The 19,493-nt window shown below is 35.8% G+C and overlaps 1 protein-coding gene across 2 annotated transcripts; it reads left to right on the forward strand.

Annotated features, from left to right (window-relative positions):
* Positions 1-224: 224 nt before the first annotated feature.
* Nubp1 (NUBP iron-sulfur cluster assembly factor 1) lies at positions 225-18,232 on the forward strand. 2 transcript variants are annotated; one of them, XM_071583902.1, is made up of 10 exons: positions 225-300; positions 563-667; positions 4,811-4,944; positions 6,037-6,105; positions 6,596-6,628; positions 10,372-10,462; positions 10,802-11,082; positions 14,154-14,346; positions 17,661-17,728; positions 17,827-18,232. In XM_071583902.1, the coding sequence occupies exons 1-9, from the start codon at positions 282-284 to the stop codon at positions 17,702-17,704; spliced, it is 969 nt and encodes a 322-aa protein (XP_071440003.1). In that variant the 5' UTR covers positions 225-281; the 3' UTR covers positions 17,705-17,728; positions 17,827-18,232. The 2 variants fall into 2 exon arrangements, with proteins under 2 accessions (XP_071440003.1, XP_071440002.1); XM_071583901.1 differs by having other exon boundaries at positions 17,661-18,232.
* Positions 18,233-19,493: the final 1,261 nt, after the last annotated feature.

The following is a 19,493-nucleotide window of genomic DNA, read 5'->3' on the forward strand; positions in this document are numbered from 1 at the left end:
TATGTTTGCATTTAAGATGAATTTTATGAAATAGATTCTTTATTGGGAATATTCCATTTTTACTCCTGTGAGGTACACATTTATAATAATGCTTTCCTGAGTACAGTACAGGAAAATATATATGGTGATGCGACGTTCTAAATCACGTACATTTACATGTTGGCAATGTTGAACTTACCATGCTTTGTTTTGGTTTGGAATATCGTGTCGTAATTGTTTACGAGGTGAAGATAAAGAGCTAGTCTTGTGGCCTATGACAAATTTGCTTTAAATAAATTAATATGACTTCTGTTCCTGAACGTAAGTCAATAGATATTTAGTTGAAAAGAACAAGTGATGAATATTTTTAGATCGTTTAGCATGGGACGTACAATCTTTTGCAAATAGATCGACTTCCTCGAACTTTAGTGCTTGGTATTATTTAACCCTCGTCTCTTGGACAGCCCCTTAATCGTCAACGCTTTTCATTTCCGCTCGAAAAAATTGCCCTCAAAAGTTCTTGGTAGGTTTTGGCTTTTATGGAATCGTGATAAATAAATTACTTGAATTTTAAATATTGCAGATTGCCCTGGAACCCAGAGTGAGACTGCTGGAAAGGAGTCTGCTTGTCAGGGCTGTCCTAATCAATCTATATGTGCTTCTGGAGCTGCAAGAGGGCCTGACCCTGGTTAGTACTCTATCGGCATATTTGCAATGGTGATGACAATATTACTGAATGAGAGAACGACCTGGATCACGTTTATTTAAACAAAAAGATAAATTTATTACAAGTATCATTATTTATGTGTAGTCTTCTAGGTTATTAAGTAGGGATTGACTTTTCTGGGCTCTTGATGGATTGGACGCTTTCTTTAGGGCATTGGGTTGGTAGTGTACATTCATTTTGTGGTGTATAGTGCCTTCATAGAGTATAACTAGGATGTACATGTATGCATGCTTCGTAAATTTTTAGATGGCATTAGACCGAGTAAACTGGGCCCAGTTGATGAAAACATTTTAGGAGATAGGAGTAGACTGGAAGGCTGACTTGTCGAGAATATGTACATGCCTCAGAATGTGCAGGTACTGATAGGGAATGGAGAATCATGATGCATGGTGCTAGGCTGAGGAGTTAGATGAATTTACATATCACCTCTAATTTTAAATGTTCATGCATATATACGGTGAGGAAATGGTAAGAAATGCATGGGAAGACCTGGAGACTGGAGTGAAAGCAAGTGGAAAACTTTTCAAATCGGATTTCAGGTTATCATTCAGATTCAGGTTATCATGTATTCAAAGGCTAAGTCATTACTTAGTGGATTGCTGAATCAGTGTGTTAAGTATAAAATGAGAGTGGATCATTAGAAACTTGACATAATGAGATTCTAAAAAAAACGGGGCGACTAGGGTAGACATTGAAGTTTGAGGGAATCTAGAGCAGGTAGAACAGTTCACCTATTTCGGAAATTTTTTAGAAAAATTTTCTTTGAAAATAGGTTGAAATCTATGGCAGGTGCCTTAAGTAAGATTTTAAAGAAAAGACCAAAGGCAAAGGTTAAAATGGAGTGATCATAGTTGTGCATATATGTAGCTCAGAAACTTAGTCCTTGAGGCAGAATGAACTCATCCTTGAGGATAAGTGTAGATTGGAGGCTTTTAAGATGTGGGTGTGGAGAAGAACGGGAAAATTAAAATTGGCTGAAAGGAAAACGGACAAAAAGGTACCAGGAGGAGGAGAGAAGGTTGTTGGGAGAAATAAGGCAAGACAAGTGGATGTATCAGATTCTGAGAGGCAATTGAATCCTGAAAACTGTGATAGAGGGGAGAATGCCAGCCAGGAAAGAATGACAGAGGAAGGGAAAGAAGAGGCATTTTTTAAAGGAAAGTAGAGTATGCAGACCTAAATGAGTTATAGGGTTTTGTGTCTTGTTACTTGGAGCTTTGTAGTGCCAAGGTGTAGTGCCTACTATAAGCTGGTAGGCTATTGCTAATTGTAGTCCTTTCCCTTTTCCCCAGCAAGTTTTAAAAGAAAATACCTTTATTTTGACTTATTTGTATTAATGGTTAGAAAAATATGGTGAAATAATGGTAGAATAAGTTATAATTGTGATTTATTTTGCTTTATTCTCATTATTTACAGTATTTTCTATACATTCATGGAAATTTCTCAGTACATGATACTCAAATCATTACATAAAGATTTATGACCCAATATTCATATTTTTGTAGTTGAATAAACATAAGATTTGAATTCAAGGAATATTTGATAAAATGTAACACAGACACACACAAAAGAAATAAAGATTGAGGAAACATTTTATCTGTCGTGTGATAGTGTGTTTAACCCAAATCATTGAAAACAAAATTAACGGATAGCTTTCATGATTATTGGGAAGTTTGAAGTAGGAAACACTTCATTCACAAAGGTTATTATAGAAAGAAGGTGCATACAATACATCTTTCAATGTCTTTATTTAACAAATTGAATAGCCTCAGGTGTGATGTGGTGGAAGTCGAACATAATGTATAACTGATCGTAGCACCTTTCCACTTGATGAATTTTTTTTTATTTTACAACTGAGTTTTAATGCATTACATCATCATCATGACCTGATGATGATGTAATACATGGAAACCCGGTCATAAAATAAAAAAAAAACATTTTATCAAGTGGAAAAGTGCTAAAAAGGACTCCTATAGGCTGGCATAAACATTAAAATCATTAACCAGTGGGCTTAAAATATACCAACTCGCATCAGATGTTTAAATCTAGGTTGAAATATTTTTTAATCAAGAATTGTTTTTATGATCTAACTGAATATTTTTCGTCGAGGTATGACTAGCCGTTATTTTATTATTACCATTTCTCATGTATTGGTTTTTTTTGTTTTTGCTTCACATATCTTATATTTTACCATTGTAAAATAACAAGATGAAATAATAAATAAATTAATAAATAAACCAATTAGAAAAATTCAAAACATGAGTGAGATGTGGTTTGTCCATAGGGAGACTAAACCAAGTAAATGTTGAAACTCACAAAGAATTCAGAAAATATTTAACTACTGTTCCATTCCATCCTGGAATTCTTGGAGAGTGATAACAAATTCCTATATTTGTATTATTCATTGTGTTATGTTTTTTTGAATTCATAATAAACTGACTATTGCTGTATTCAAACTTTTTTCAACCTTGACATGTCCATGCATGCCTTGAACCTATACCTATGTCTATGCATAATACTCAGGTTATCAGTCTAAAGGTTGGTTTGATAGATAACGGTTGACTGCTCCCAATGGCATGTGAAATTCACACATTAGGGTTGGAGGACCAGTTCCTTTCCCTGTTAGCTATGGTTTCCCAAGAAATCTGGTACCCGAAACAGTTTAGCGTTCAACTTGGGTGAAGCTAAGAGTGCTCAGGGATGTCACCCAAAATTAAACCTCGGCTCTCTGGTCAGTAGCCCAGCCCTCTACCCACTTGACTACCATGTCCCTTAACATGCTTATGATCTATATATAAATAAACTCCTATCTGTGTGAAGGAGCACGGCCCCAGAATATGGATCCTTTTCTGCCAGGGAGACCTTTTTGTTCAGGAAATCTAGGAAGATGTTTGAAAGAATACTTCATAATATTCCAAAACAATTGCTCAAGTGCCTACATTCATTAATAAAACATTTTTTAGAATTCTACTTGAGGATATTTCTGTGTGTGACTAGTATAAATTAAGGTGCTGCTTGATAGGGTCACTGATATATATTTAGCTAATACACTTTTGCCACACATTTTCTGACTTGTTTTCTCCTCAGTGCCTGATTCCATGCACCAGCCCACGTCAACAAAGTTTGTCTTTTTAAAAGGAGCAAAGTAGAAGGGGAAACCATTTTTCATTTATTCGTGGGAGATGAAGAAATAAAGTGCTCATTACATGACAATGTTGAGGGAAAGCATAGTGTGCAGTAGTTGGAAGCATAAAGAGTCCCGTGGAATGATACTTATAAAATACTTTATTTTTCTGTGTTCATCACAATGCCCAACTCTTAATTCCAAATTTTGCTATCCTCTGAGTAGGCATTCACTGTAGCAGACACGTCCAGAGCAAAAAGACTCACTAATTATATTCCAAGTTCCTTTTTGCAAATGTCGCCATCACTCCAATGTTGCCCGCAGTCCTCTTCCCTCTCTAAATCCCAACTGATCTTTTCCTAGGTAGTTGTTTGCACGATTTTGTAACCTTCTATTGATGATTTTTGAACTATCTTGCTGCAAGTGAAACTAAGTTTTGTCCTTAAGTCCTTGCTCGCCACTGCTTTACTCATTGATGGGTTTAAATACAAAAATCCGAATATGGCTGAATGCAGGCAGTTGTCATTGGGTGAATTATAAATATTGCTCATGACATGAAAATGCCATGGAACAAACATTGGCTCAAGTTCTATTCTTCTTGGTTGTTTTCAAAAGCCCTCTTTTCAGGAACATTGGGAGTTATTCTATACTTCAAACCGTAATTTTCAAAGGTGTGGAAATCTGTGCAGACACCATTGCAGGAAACCCTTTGTAACCGTGGCATTGGAGTATTATGTTCTCCAGTTGCAATTAGTTTGTGGTAATAATTAAATGCAAGGAAATGAAAATATAAACTAAAACTAAAAGGATATTTAAAACTTAATTATAATGAGTGAAATCTTCATCTCAGGGAGGTAATTATTAATATTGTGAACTGTATAACTCTCATTTGTGGAAATCACATTTAGAATATGTATTACATAAGCAGTAATTTACCTTGGGTTTATTTCATGCTAAAAAAAACTTCATTTTGTTTACAGGAATACTGCTGGTACAGCAACGCCTATCTTCTGTGAAACACAAAATTCTGATTCTTTCTGGTAAAGGAGGTGTTGGAAAGAGTACATTCTCTTCACTCTTAGCTCGAGGACTTTCATCCGATTCAGAGAAAAATGTTTGTAATCATTTAAACCTCAGAACTATAATTTGGTGCATAATTTAATCTATTAAAATAGTTGTTAAGTTTATATGGGTAAATAACCATCCATATTTGATGAATGAATTCATTAAAAATTCTTGCATAATATTGGAACACTATTGCATCTTGAAACATGCTGAGCGTTTGATACATGTCTTCAATTCTCAGATTTATGGAAAAATAAGTTGTATTATTGAACAGTATAATATTTTTAACTCTTTGACTTTAAACCTAAAATTTTCTGTGTGTCATATTGAGGAAAATTATTGAAAATTTTGGGGAGATTTTAAATCTTATGTGTACATTTTTAAATATTATCATTATGTTGTTCATTGACATTATTCCTTTAAATTTTAAAATTCACTGGTTCTATTTTAAGTTAGTAAGTTATCAGCACCAATAACCATTAATCGGTGATTGATACAATTTGTTTACTTACTTTAATGATGTGTGTCACAGATTTACAATATTTTTACCATGATAGGATAGAATAAGTACTGGCAATATTTTATTCTCTTTATTGAGTATTCAAATGCTTATGCTTCAAATACTGTCTCAAATGTTTGTGTTCCATGATTAGATTAGCATGAATCTTAAAGGAAAGGTTTGTATCTCAGCATTACCATCTTGTCTGTGGCACCGTCAAATGGCGATTGTACTGTCAGCCTAAATGTTACCCCTTCATAAAGTGTTCGGAAATGTGGCAAAGAATTGAATTAGATTAAAGTTTTCAAGGAATAAATTATTCATTTGTGAAGTGCACGGGTGGTTTTTTTCACTAACAAATGAAGAGATGTTATTGATGTATACTTTACATCAATATTCTTCATTTTAGGTTATTTTTCAGTGCAAAATGTTTTATTTCTATGGGTGCTAATAAATAATTGGGTTAATATTTCTGTAATGCTAATGTTTTTGCCATTATTTGGAGGGTCTTAGGATTTTGATAGTGAAGCATACTTGAATCACTTATAGAGTTCACAGAATTGAGAGTAATGGTCAAAGCATATTAAATCCACTGAATGAAGTGTACAATTTTCGCAAATGATTTATTTTCTTTTAAAATAGGTTGGAATCCTGGATATTGACATATGTGGTCCGTCAGTTCCCAGAATAATGGGTGTTCTTGGAGAGCAGGTGAGAAGTATTTTCTTTGAAGGCTGAGGGAAAATTTAATTGGCTCATACCTCATTCATTGAATAATTGGCAGGCTATCATTAGGATAGTTTTTTTGTACTTGTTCGATTTTTATAATCTGGAAAAGTAATTGCATTTAACTATAAAATAATTCATTGGACTTAATAAACTCTCATCAAATATTAATATTAATGAAGTCATCTTAGTATTGTTAAAATATTTTCATCCAATTAATATTTATAATCTCTTCTAATCAATTGTTATGGCACTGAAAGCCATTAAATGGGAAATAAAAAAATATGATTAAGTTAATACAGGTGCTGATATAGTCTATCATGTCTTTGAATGTAAGGATAAGATACAAATAGGCTATTTTTTTATCACTTTTCAGTATACAATTTAAATTCATGTTCAGTAATTGAAATTCATCCGCGATAAATGTTTCTGGCATGCATGCAATTATTGGTGACATTTGTTATTGTTTTTACAGGTGCATCAGAGTGGGTCTGGATGGTCTCCTGTGGTAAGTCCATTAAACTTCTATGTATTTCATAATGTGAACCCAAGATTTTGACATTTCACATTTATAGAATGTTTATTAATGACTTAAACAGTTTATTCCCCTCGGTTAAATTCACATACGAATTAGAAAAGAATAACCAACTTCCATTCCTTGATCTGCTATTAACAAGAAATACTAAAATATCATACGACGTGTATCGCAAACCAACACACACCAACAATTACATACATCATGATTCCTTCACACACAACAGTCACAAACTGGGCACCTTCCATGCCCTTGTACACAGATTAGTAAATATTCCATTAAATAGAAACAACTATTACAAAGAATTAAAAAACATCAAACTTATAGCTTTTAAAAATGGCTTTAAAGAGTCAATAATTGACAATCTAGTGAAAAAGCACAAACATAAAAAACTAGTTCAAAACACAACCACCCTCACACAACATAAAACCCCGCGGTATATCAAACTGCCGTTCCACCCACATTTAACAAAAGGGCTAGGAAAGATTTTTAAAACCGTTGACACTAATATATCATTTAGCAGCAACAACAAACTAAAACATCTATTAGGCAACACTATGGACAAAATCGACGCCTCAAACAAGTCCGGCATTTACAAAATAAACTGCTCCTCCTGCGATTCAACTTACATTGGCCAGACGCGGAGGAATATTAAAACTAGATTCAAAGAACATATGGCCCATTACAGATACAACAGATCAGATAAATCGAGCATTGCCCTACACTTACTCAAGGAAGACCATAAAACATCAGAAAAGGAATTGAAGGGGGATCGAGATGGTGCGGGGGCTAACGTACTGGCTTCCCACCCTGAGGGCGCGGGTTCAAATCCCGGCGGTGTTGAATATTTTTCAGAGGTATCTCGATCCCTACTTGAGGTGCTTTGTGGAGGGCACTTTGAGTGAGTACGCCGTCCGTCGGATGGGACGTTAAACTGCGGACCCCTTGGCGCCTTTCGTAAAGAGCAGGCTAATGCCGACGCCGGGTTTCTCTCCACCCTTCATCCTTTCCTGTCCATCCCCTATGGCGCAAATGACCTTAGCTGTCGGTCGCCTCCCCTTAAAACTACTACAAAAGGAATTGAAGTTGATCAAACAGACCCCCAACCACCTTTTAGACGCATACGAAAGCATTTTCATACACAAATTTAGAAATGTGGTTGTCAATAACGATAAAGGGCCGATTCCATTCTCCCCACTGTATTCCCTTTTGAAATGACTTCTCTAGTTTTGAAACATATTTCCGTTGGACTATGGTCCAACGGAAATATGTTTAAACCCCCCCCCCCAATTCCCCTTCATAATCCGTTACTCGGATACCTTTCACTTTTGCCCAAGCCCCCCCCCCTCCCCCCCCTTCTCCTTCAATAATTACTCCTTCCCGTTCCACTCAGTCCCTTGGTATCTGTTTTTCCTCCCCCCCCCCCTCCTTCCTCTTCACCAATACGTTTAAATTACCCCTCCCCTTTCCATCTTCCACCTATTTCGATTGGTCCCCCCAACTCCCACAGTCTCTATATAAATATGACGTTTGTCTCCGGTTGTTTACTTTCAACCTTGTGTTGGAGGTGTTTTCCCTTCGGTTCGCTGAAGAGGGCCACTTTGTGGCCGAAACACGCGTGTTCGACGCATTTCCTAGTTGCTCTTTACCTGTGTCCAGATTCTCCCAGAAGTTGGGCCCTTTTGAGTGTGTGTACGTTTCTTGAGTGCTTGTGTGTGTGATTGGTCTGTGCCAGTCACAGAGTGTGTGCTTGAGAATATCCTGGAATCTTTAACGGGGTCTACTCTACAGCCTCGTGAAGGATTCCATCTCCATCTGAAATTCTTTAACAGGGTCTCACAGCCTCGTGAAGGATTTCAGTCAGGATAGTGTGCGTGTGGCTGTGTGTTGGTCCCTGATGCGGATTAATTTCCCGTAAACCACCACAGAGGGTATTCTGGTCGAGAGGTTGTGGTTGGTCCCTGACGTGATTCCCGTCACACCAACACAACAATTGGTCTGACGAGAGATTGGCAACTAATTCTTACGGCCATTGGAGTTTTCTTCCCCTTTCTTCTTTATTTCACATTTACTTTTGAAAATATTCCCCTGAAATGGTCTTTTTTAGATATTCAACTGGCTAAAGTAGGATTTCGTTGGACAAAGCCTATTCAATTGTACAATAATGTATTTCCTGACCTCTTCTAACCAAAAAACATAACTCAACATCCTACACTACATCAAGCACCCCTTCATCGCAGTGTATTTCCTTCCTTCATCTCATCAAACATCCATACTCTATTTCTACCTCTACCTTTAACCTAACATTCTTACCTCTATCATAGTCCTTAACATCCCATTGCCAATCAATACTATGCTTTGCATCCATTTTTCCTGACTCCTTTTGACCTTTCCCAAAAACCCTCTCTCCGCCACCACCATGCCTTGAACTTCCTTGTTTGTTTTCCTTTCAGTTCACCTCATATCTCCATCCTTCTCCACTCCAGCATTTCAAAAGCTTCCAATCTAAACCTGTCATCTTGCTTCAGCGATCACCTTTCCATTCCGTATGAAACCATGCTCTAATTCTAAGTTTTGACTAGCTGTTTCTTGACATCCTTACCATCATATCTTAGTCCTTACCATCTACCATAAAGCATTTCAAAAGCTTCCAATCTAAACCTGTCATCTTGCTTCAACGATCACCTTTCCATGCCATATGAAACCATGCTCTAATTCAAAGTTTTGACTAGCTGTTTCTTGACATCCTTACCATCAATTTGATCCTCCTTGTGAAAGCTTGTTTCCCCAACTCTATTTTTCTTCTCATGTCCCTACTACTTAGACCAGTTTGGTTCAAAATTCTTCTAAATTAGGTAAACTGTTCCACCTGCTCAAGTTTATGAACTCCTATTTTAATTTTGAAATGAAACGAAGTAATTTACTTTGTAATTTCCCACACTTTATTTAAAAAACACGACCCAGTGTAAATAAAGTGTTTGGAATTACAAAGTAAATTATTTCATTTCATTTCAATATTTAATGCAAATTCCATAAAGTTAAGCATGGGACAACAAAATCCTATTTTAATATTTAACTTATCCTTTCTCTTTCTGGAAAACTGCATTCCCTTTGTTTTATTTACATTAATTCTTTTGTCATACCTATTGCAATGACCCCGATGCACTCAGCAGAATCTGCAACCCCTTGGCTGACTGACAGCAAAACTTGATCATCCACAAATCTAAGTGATTTTATGAATGTCCCACCAATTTTCATTCCTCTTCACATTCATTCATAGCCATCAATTTCACCCTTCCTCTAGTCAAATGGGCTACAATCTGAATATGTGCCTCTTAACTTTGAGGTAACCATCCTGATTACCCTACTAATAGACTACAACCTTTATGTGGTGGAAGGACTTGCGCATTCCGATGACCCCTAGAGCTATGCTGGTGGGAGCAATGATAATTGCCCCTGGTAAGGTCACCCATGTCAGACAGGTTGAGGATAGGAGCCAGATGAAAGGTAGTCCATGCTGTGTCTCTTCTTCAGTGAGGCAGCTGCAAAGAGATCTCACCCCAGTGGTGTGACCACTAAGTGATAGTGTCATGTTAACCTTAATTTTTGGCTGATAATGTATCAGTTTCATTAATCAATGCATCATGTTAGTGATTTAATTTACCTAATGGTTGTATATGCATGTAATCTAATATATCGAGTGAATAAATTTTCAGTATGTTGAAGAAAATCTTGCTGTGATGTCCATTGGCTTTCTTCTCGGAAGTCCAGATGATGCTGTTATATGGAGAGGACCAAAAAAGAATGGTATGTTGTTTCCAAATCTATTCTCATTAATGAGCTGTCTCTGGTGATTTATCGAAGTCATTACCTCTCTGGTGACCCTAAGAGCATAATATGTCGTGAACATATTTAGTTTTGAGAAATGCAGCTTTTCATTTCATTTCTTTTTAATTTAATTTCATTTCTTCAGAAATTTGGTTTTGAGATCCATTGTGGTTTGTTTTGAGATCATGTTCATTGAATTATTTATGTCAATAATTAGGTTAACATGTATTCTTTTGATATGTAACTCTTTGAGTTTTGACTAAAGTTGTGTATTTTCCAGAGGCATTGTATTCAATGAAGTGGAATTGATATTTACAGGTTTGATTAAGCAGTTCCTCTCTGAAGTGGATTGGGGGAATTTGGATTACTTGGTGATTGATACTCCTCCTGGAACTTCTGATGAACATCTTTCTGTCACACAATACCTATTAGGTGGCTCAGAAGATAAACATAGGACAGTTGTTGCAGTTGTTGTGACCACTCCTCAGGAAGTTGCACTGTTGGATGTGAGGAAAGAATTAGATTTTTGTAAGAAAGTTAATCTACCTGTGATTGGTGTCGTGGAGAATATGAGTGGTTTCATATGCCCAAAATGCAAGGTTAGTAGTTCAATTGTTTCATACTATTGCTAGTAATCAGAGAAGGAATTTTCAATGTACATAATTAGCCTTTTTGAAATTTTTATCTCTAGTGATAAGTATTCACTATTCCCCAAGTAAAGGTGAAAAAATGAAGTATATGCTCAACACGAATGAAGCATCATCACCAGACAATATGTGTTGCCTTTTGCTGCTGAAGAAATTGGTTATGCCGGTCTACTGTTTTTGCATACTTGCTGAGCTGTTGAGCTATGTTTCACAAGAATTCTTATAAGAGCTACTCAGATTGATGATGTGAAAATTTTGCACTGCAAAATTATATGAGTATCCATCTATATATGTTGGCTTGCCGCCTTAGCAAAAAAATAGCTTTTTTGTTCATATCTAATGAAATCACTGTTGCCATCCTGTCTCCTTTGTTGTCAAATGCTATGTGGAAATAGGAAACTTCCATTGTGTTATGCTGAGTAGCATTCCCATTGTCATCAAAAAGATTTCTTCTGTTAGTGGATGGCAAATATATGGCAGCATGTGCAAACCATGCACTCTCTTGTCTTTCCAAATCACTGTTGTCAAGTTACTTCTGATAATGTACTTCAATTTTATAGATTTAAGAGTCAACAGTCACTACTCTTGGCACACATTTGTGATTATATCTAATAGGTCCACATTAGAACATTTTCTTCATTTGCAGATTGTAAAAAATAGTGGGGAAAGAGAAAAAATTATTCTTTCTGTTGGGCAATACTCTATGTCCCATTGTTGTGCAACTTATGACCAACTCCTTCAATTCACCTGTTATTTGTCTTACAGTGATGTGAATTGCGTCATTATTTGTTTATCTTTATCTAAATATACCTTCATTAAATACTCACTAGCTGTGGAATCACATTATCTCTAATATTGCTTAGTCTAAAGGAAGGGTAATGTGGTGAACATGGAGATAACCACCTCCAGACTTATAAATGCTGCCTAACACAACTCTAACCATCTTAAGACACTGCACTACAATGAACCATTCTTAAACTCTACACTTGTATATATTTCCTGCCTCCATTCAATCTAATATCTTTTCCTTCCTCTATCTTTCATTATCCCCTATACCACACTCTTCTAACATTTCATTGCCTCTCGATATGCCCTGCGTCCACTTTTCTTGTCTTATTTTTTCTATTATTCCATCCCGCTCCACACCCTTCATCACGGAGGAGTTCATCCTAATAATGTAACAACATAGATCGCAAAATGTTGAATGAAACAGTAAATCAATTCTAAGTTAGAAACAGATTCTATTACGAAAAAATCCTGTGGAAATGTAAAAAATAAATAGTTCAAATATAATGACACTATAAAACTGGAAAACATATGATGAAGTAGAGTCGATTTTAATGTTTTTAGCTTCTCCAAAATCCACTCCTTTTGAACCAGCAGTACAGAATTTTGAAATTATTACATTTCGGATGCTTAAAGATCTCCAAAGTGAAATATCACTAGATATTTCTTTGCTATTCTTGTCTTTAGGATCATCCTCTACACTATCCACATAAACAATCGGCTCTTCATATTCATCTAAGTTAAAACGTTAACCATCAATTCATCTTTAATTTATAGCTTCTTTATTTGTTTGGTATACATTTCTGTGGGCTAATTTTTTTCCAAGAATATATTCATAATGTAATATTTTGCAAATAACCATTGTCGTGGTTTGCTGAAAACTAGGAGAAGCACCTTCAAACTGCATCTCAGCATAGAAAAATATTGCTAAGGATCTGAATGCGTTGTAATCATTGCATTAGCAATAAGGCATATGGTGTTTGGCTTATTTTCTTCCACACTCTTTCTGTTGGTCTTCATTTGGTCTTAGAATGCATTTTTAGAGAAAATCTCAAAATGGAGCATCTTCCATCCAAGCATCCATTTCTGCTCTCACTTATTCATCACACTTCTGGCCTGTTTATCTTGGTCATGAACTGGCATTGTGGAGAGCTCTTAATTTAATAGATGAGTTCCTGTGACTCAACCATATCACTCAGCCAGATCCAAAATTGGGGCAAACATTGATGATGATGAGGGACACCGATATCCAGTGGAATATTTTTCATATGCATAACAAAGTGCAAAAAATTGTGAAACTTTTTGGGTACTCATGGTATATGAGGTTTAATATGATAAATTACCCAGAGTGTCACACTTTATTCTAAAATTTATCGACTTATCGACTTAATTGGGCGAGGTTGAGATTAATAGTCCCTTCTTCCACCTAACCCTACATTACAGACATTATATTGAAGACAATCACATACAACCAAGCCCTAGATGAGGGGAAATCACCTAGGCGGGAATCGAACCCGCGACCTTTGGGTTGGTAGGCAAAGACGTTGCTCCGTTGTCACCGAGGCAGGCAAAATAGCTTTTGTTAAAAGTGAATCACCTGTATTTTTCATTTGGCGTTATATCAAAACTTTGATTTTAGTTGTAAACTTGGTTGCAAGAGCTGTTGGTTATAGTACTAAGCCATATAATGGTACAAGCTATGATATCAATAAATTCAAATTTTATACCATGATTAGCTTTTCCTCAAATCTAATGTTGTCTCACACTTGGCCACTAAATATTCAAGTTAGACAAAGGCCTAATGAGTCACATTATTTCTTAATACTTTCTGAGATCACCTTGTGGAATTTTGTCATTTTTACCCTGGGGAAGAATACTTGGTATAATCTACAAAAAATTGTTTTATTCGACAAACCATACTATCATTTACACCTTGATTAGTCGAAATCTGGGTCAGTGAATAAAACAATTATGTGTGAACTGTCCAAATTGTTTCTTTTGTGCAAAATCAAAGCAGCATGTTCTTTGATTTGTTCACTATGTATTCATTAATCTCAGTCCCTATTACATAAGCAGCTTTTGGAATATCACTTTTTCTTAGTCTGCGTGATAAGTATATTCTCATAATGAATGCAGTTATATATCAGTGTTTTAAATGTCCATATCACGTAATCAACTATGGATAATAGAATATATATTTATGATGTGTTCTCATGTGTGCTTTTTATCCTAATTAGTTCCAGTCAGACATTTTCCCACCCTCAACCGTCAGTGGTGGTGCAGAAGGAATGGCTAAAGAGTATGGTATACCATTTCTTGGCCGTCTACCCCTAGACCCTCGTTTAGGCCAGAGCTGTGATTCCGGTGCTCACTTCTTAGCAGAGCTGCCGGATTCTCCTGCAGCAAAGTCTTTTCATCACATAATGCAGGGTATGTTCGTCATGTATATTGGGGTTGAAATCAGGGGATGGGATGGCCCCAACATTATTCAGCATGACTCTAGAATGTATCATAAGAAGAGCATTTATGAATCCCGAAAAACATTCTTACCATTCAGTATAATTGGTGGCTTATGTGGATGGTATCAGTATAATAAGTAGGTCAGTAGCAAGAGTTAAATACATCTACATATGTAGGAGTGTAAAAAGTGTGAGGACATAGAGTTAAATATGAATGTGGACAAAACTCTAAAGCGCTAACAAAATCACAATCAAGATGAGAGCCCACAAAATATAGAAATATAAGATAATGCATTATATGGCATTTCTTAAAAATGGGGGTTATGTTTTAGATGATGGAGAGATGGATCTATTTAAGCATCACCCAGTTTTGGAACATCAATTGATGCATTTTCTGGTCTGCTGGCTTATTCTTTCTTTCTTATTCCTTATTTTTTCACAAAAGATGATTCTACCTCGGTGATACCATTTGTCAAGGGAAGTCAGTTGTTCTGTGCTGTTTTCATAATGAAGTTATCTGTCACTTCTGAGCTTTCCATGCAAACATTATCTTTTGTTTTATTTTCTTTGTCCTGAAAGACATCCATAACATAGGAGTTGAATGTATTTTTCTACAGTGCGGGTTATAACGCTTTCATTGTTGATTTTTAAAATACTCATGCACTCCATGTTTTCTTTCCTGGTTATCATGTATCTAGGAAGTTTTGTTGCATTGTCCTTCGAAATTGAATTTTTAAGAAATTTTACCATTACCTTTTTCTTTTCTCAAGTCTCTCAGTTCCAGGTCATATTGATGTAACTTTGTGACATTTTTTTTACATTCATTCTTGTCAATATGCCTTTCTTACTGTTTTCTTGATTTTCCTTATAGTTTGGTGGGAGTAATTTAATTATTTTTGGTATCCTACTGGTTGGTTTGTTATCTACAGGTAAGTTTGGATAAACAAGCCAATACAATTTGTCCTAAACAAACTATGAGAATTATCTGCTCTGCTAACTTTCTCATAAAGTGAAAAAAATTTTTGCGTATAAGTTAATGAAAAATATGATAATGCATTCCATGTCAAAAAAATTAATTATGTACAAAAATTAATTATGCACAATAAAAATTATATTTGCATTGTTTAGCATCATGGATCACATTCACGTTTTCTTCTACCGTGGAATGAAGCAACTGGGAATACGAACTCGATTAATAAAAGCAAAAAGAATTGAAATAAATTGTCAATATTTATGATACGTTCCTAATTCATTTTTACTAGAAAGCTCTCTAGAGATATTTGTTTTCATCGACGCTTCAAAATTTGGTAAAAATATAATCAGAATGGTCATAAAATAAATTTATGGTATGCATTGCCACTGCCTTAATAGGACATTGCCTCATACGCATGGTAAGATCCAAAAATTTCCTGGGACATCCACATCTCAATTAGCCTGCTGTTTTGGACTTAATACTTCTTGAAGGCTCATGGAGTTTTTGCTTGGTTAACAAGCTGGGGTTTGATTTTCAAATTTCAACTCTCATTTGTGCAAAAAAGCAGTGTGAGATCGCCTTTCATTGCCTTGTGGTCAGGCAATCCATTCTCTTCTACTGTTATATACACAAATATAGGTTCACTTCGTCTTCAAAGAGAACTGGCTTGTCCCATTTTAAAACTTGTTTTGGAAGGTAACTCTCAGAATCAATGAGCTTTTTGAAGTCACCAATGAAGTTCTCTGTAGCCTTTGACTCAGAGCTTGCTGCTTCACCATGCCTCATAATGCCATGACTGATGGTTCTTCTCGTCAACTTCTCGAACCATGCACAGCTCCCTATAAATATTTGTTCAGCCATTGATCATCCTGACATCTTATTAGCGAGGTCGGCAAAAATCACTTTCCCCTTCTTCCACAAAGCATATTCTTGTTAACGGTGTATCATTGCAATTGCTTTTCATTTATGCATATGAGAAGCAACCTTTCCATGTCGTTGAGAATACGTGACCGTTGCGTAGATACTCTTTTCACTCTATTCAAAGCAGTGCACTGCAATTATCTTTAACAATTTGCTCTTTGACCTAACTCAATCTCTTCCATTATTGCTAAAATTTGATGAAAACATTTATTATGGTCTCAAATTCCTTATTTTTACTGAGGAAACTTCTAAAGTTCACCCGGAGAATTTTTAAGCCCTTATCTTTAGTTATACCATCTATATTGTGCACACCCTAGCTCTTTCTGTAGAGCCACTCAACAACACTGTGCTTGCTACACGCAGTTCCTCATCTTTCCCTGTCATCTTGCTGGTATAGTGCTCTCCACTCTCAGCTTCTGATCCTTCCTTTAATTCTTCTTCCTCTTCTCACAACTTCCTTTGTGACCTCTCTCCCATATGATTAGGCTGTCCCACAGAAAGTAATTTTGCCATTATAATGATGGTTGTTTTTCACCAGATGACCTTGATGGACCCCTATTCATTTTCCTGCTTCCTGTATATGTTTACTAAATCACCTAGAGGTTTTACATGCTTATGCAAATATCTTCTGTTGTGATGAAAACCGTCTATCCCCGGATCACTGTCGTCAAGCCCACAGTTGTATCAGTAAAGAATAAACCTAATCTTTGACACACCCTATCTATTCCCTCATTGATATAGTTGATCCTATTGTCCCATATTATTCCTCTGACTATTTTTTTGGTGCATATAAATCTATTAGATCCTAAAAAAATCAGGTCTGTAGTAGCTTGTTAACTTTTTTATCAGAGGATTATGTTCTCTTGGAGAGAAATGGGCAAATATCATAGAAAATAATTACCATTATCATCTGATATTTGGTCCCTCAGCTGTATTAAATTCATTAAAATGTTATGAATACACCTACCAGAAAACAATTCTTTTTGCAGGCTAATACTAATTCAATAAATTGTTTGTGCATATCGATGTATTATAATTTTCATGATGTAATTACCGTTAATTTAATGCTTATACATCTATTGTTGATTAGTATAAAATCAGCAGATGTTCAAAGTGCATAAAACATAGACATGTTCTTATTGTGGTACCTGCAACTTTTGCATTTCACAATTTATTTCTTTGTATTAATATTTTTTATGAATTAACTAGTGGTGATTTATGGTATCTAGCTTCACATTTTTGCAAAATGTAAAAGTGCTATGATTTCAAGAAATTTTTGAAGCTCCTTTTGATGGTTTTATAAAAAATTTGCATGACATATTAGTGATTATGATAAGTTGAGCTGGTACATGTATTTTTTAGCTTATTGGTATTTTTATGTTTCATTTCAGGTGTGGTATCATCTTTAGATACAAAAATGGATGTTGATGAATAAGTGGAATGTTTTATCATTGATAAGGTAATAATCATTTTTATGATTATGTTTTAATGGGGGGCACAGTAGTCCAGTGGCTAGACCACTGAGCTACTGACTTGAGGGTCTGGGTTCTGTTCTAGGTGAAGCCTCTGGGCACCCTCAGCTCCACCCAAGCTGTATTATTGGGTGAGTTCCAGATCTTTCTGGGGAGCTGCAAGTGGTATAGGAAAAGGAGCTGGTCCCCAATCTCTGATGATTGAATTTTAGACACCATTGAGCTTAGAATTAGGTGAACTCGACCCTCACCAATCATACTGACCTTTAGGTTAGCTACTGTGGTTTGGGTATATTTGAATAATTTTGTATGACTTTGTTAAGTATGAAAATGTAATATATGATTTTCAAAGAACCTGATTTACTCTGCTGGTAAAAATTGTATATTTTTGAGACCAGTGTTGAGCAGCTGAAATAGTATAAAAAATTGGAATTCTTGTAAATATTGATGGAAATTTGTTACACATATAAAAGATATGTTGTGAAATATTATATGCATTATTTATTTCCTAATCTCTAAAAGCAATATTATTATAGGTAAGCTACCAGTTTAGAGTTTAAGTTAGGTTTTGGATGGACACATTCTTCCAAATGGTAGAGTGACAATCAATCCCATTGTCTCTCTTTACATATACAACCCAGCATCCTATTCTGCAAGAAGACCCTTTTCAATTCCATTTACTTTCTTCCTCCCTCATTTTGTCCAATATGTCTATTCTATTCCTGCCCCTTCCTCACTTGCCTAACATTCTCTCCTCTATCGCAGTCTTCAACATTCCTTTGCCAATCAAAATGCTCTCCATCCATCTTTCTTGCCTTCTTTGGATTTACACAAATTACTTGTACCACGTGCATAGATTTCTACATGATTAAGTAATAATTTTGTGAGCAAAATTCTTATTCAATGCCCTCAAGCATGGCGAGAACTAACAGGAAATTTGTGCGAACTCACATGTGATTTAACAGTGACATGCGAGTATATTACTGAGTTTGGGTGTGGGAGCTACAGGTGCCGACTGCTAGTTTAGGGATGCCCTTGATGTGCTTCATTGATTATCACAAGATCAAGATATACCCTGTGACAGCAGGAATTTTGGAGGCAGGAGATTCATTCCCAATGAAGTCAACTTTCACGCCTTTGAACCTTCTCTGATCATGGTAATCTCTCATCAGCTGGCAAAGAGTGATTTAATTATGCTTCTTTAAAAAATTCGGAAAGAGCCAATTTACAATGCAACAATTTTGAAGTGTAAAAATCATGAATGTGAATGATATGTGCTCTGTGAAATTGTTGCATTGTAATGTGCATTAGTGGATAACTGTTGTAAGTTGCTGTCATGGCATCAGCCGCAGTTTATTTGAAGAGCTGAAAAGTCTGGATGTACGAATCTGAAGTCTCATATAAGAAGCAGGAAATTCCAATTCTGAAAATATCTCTTGTAGTTGTGAAATCATATCTTCTTGTTTCAGTCCTTCATTCTTCCTGATCCTGCAAAGAACAAAACTATAGGCTGACCTTTCCAGAGATACTAGAGGCACGCCAGGCGATGCAGGATGATTCACATGAAAATAGCTAAATACTATCCAAACACCATTGAGATAAATCGGGGAAAAGGACGGCATGATTGTAAGGTTGGGAATCCATAAAATTAGTGGCTGCCCTCATGGTAATCTTGAGGGTTTCCTGCAATCATTAAGTAATCTTGTGATTTCCTAGAAGGCATTTTGGAAAATAACAGAGACGATGAAGATA

The sequence above is a fragment of the Hetaerina americana genome, unplaced genomic scaffold, assembly GCF_022747635.1.
Source record: "Hetaerina americana unplaced genomic scaffold, ioHetAmer1.1.p SCAF_15, whole genome shotgun sequence".
Classification (NCBI taxonomy): Eukaryota; Metazoa; Arthropoda; class Insecta; order Odonata; family Calopterygidae; genus Hetaerina; species Hetaerina americana.

Bases quoted from the DNA above. Each gene is read 5' to 3' on its own strand.
- Nubp1 (XM_071583901.1), top strand. The intron at 668-4,810 runs GTTAGTACTCTA...TTTTGTTTACAG, and splicing joins TGCAAGAGGGCCTGACCCTG to GAATACTGCTGGTACAGCAA. The intron at 6,106-6,595 runs GTGAGAAGTATT...TTGTTTTTACAG, and splicing joins TGGGTGTTCTTGGAGAGCAG to GTGCATCAGAGTGGGTCTGG.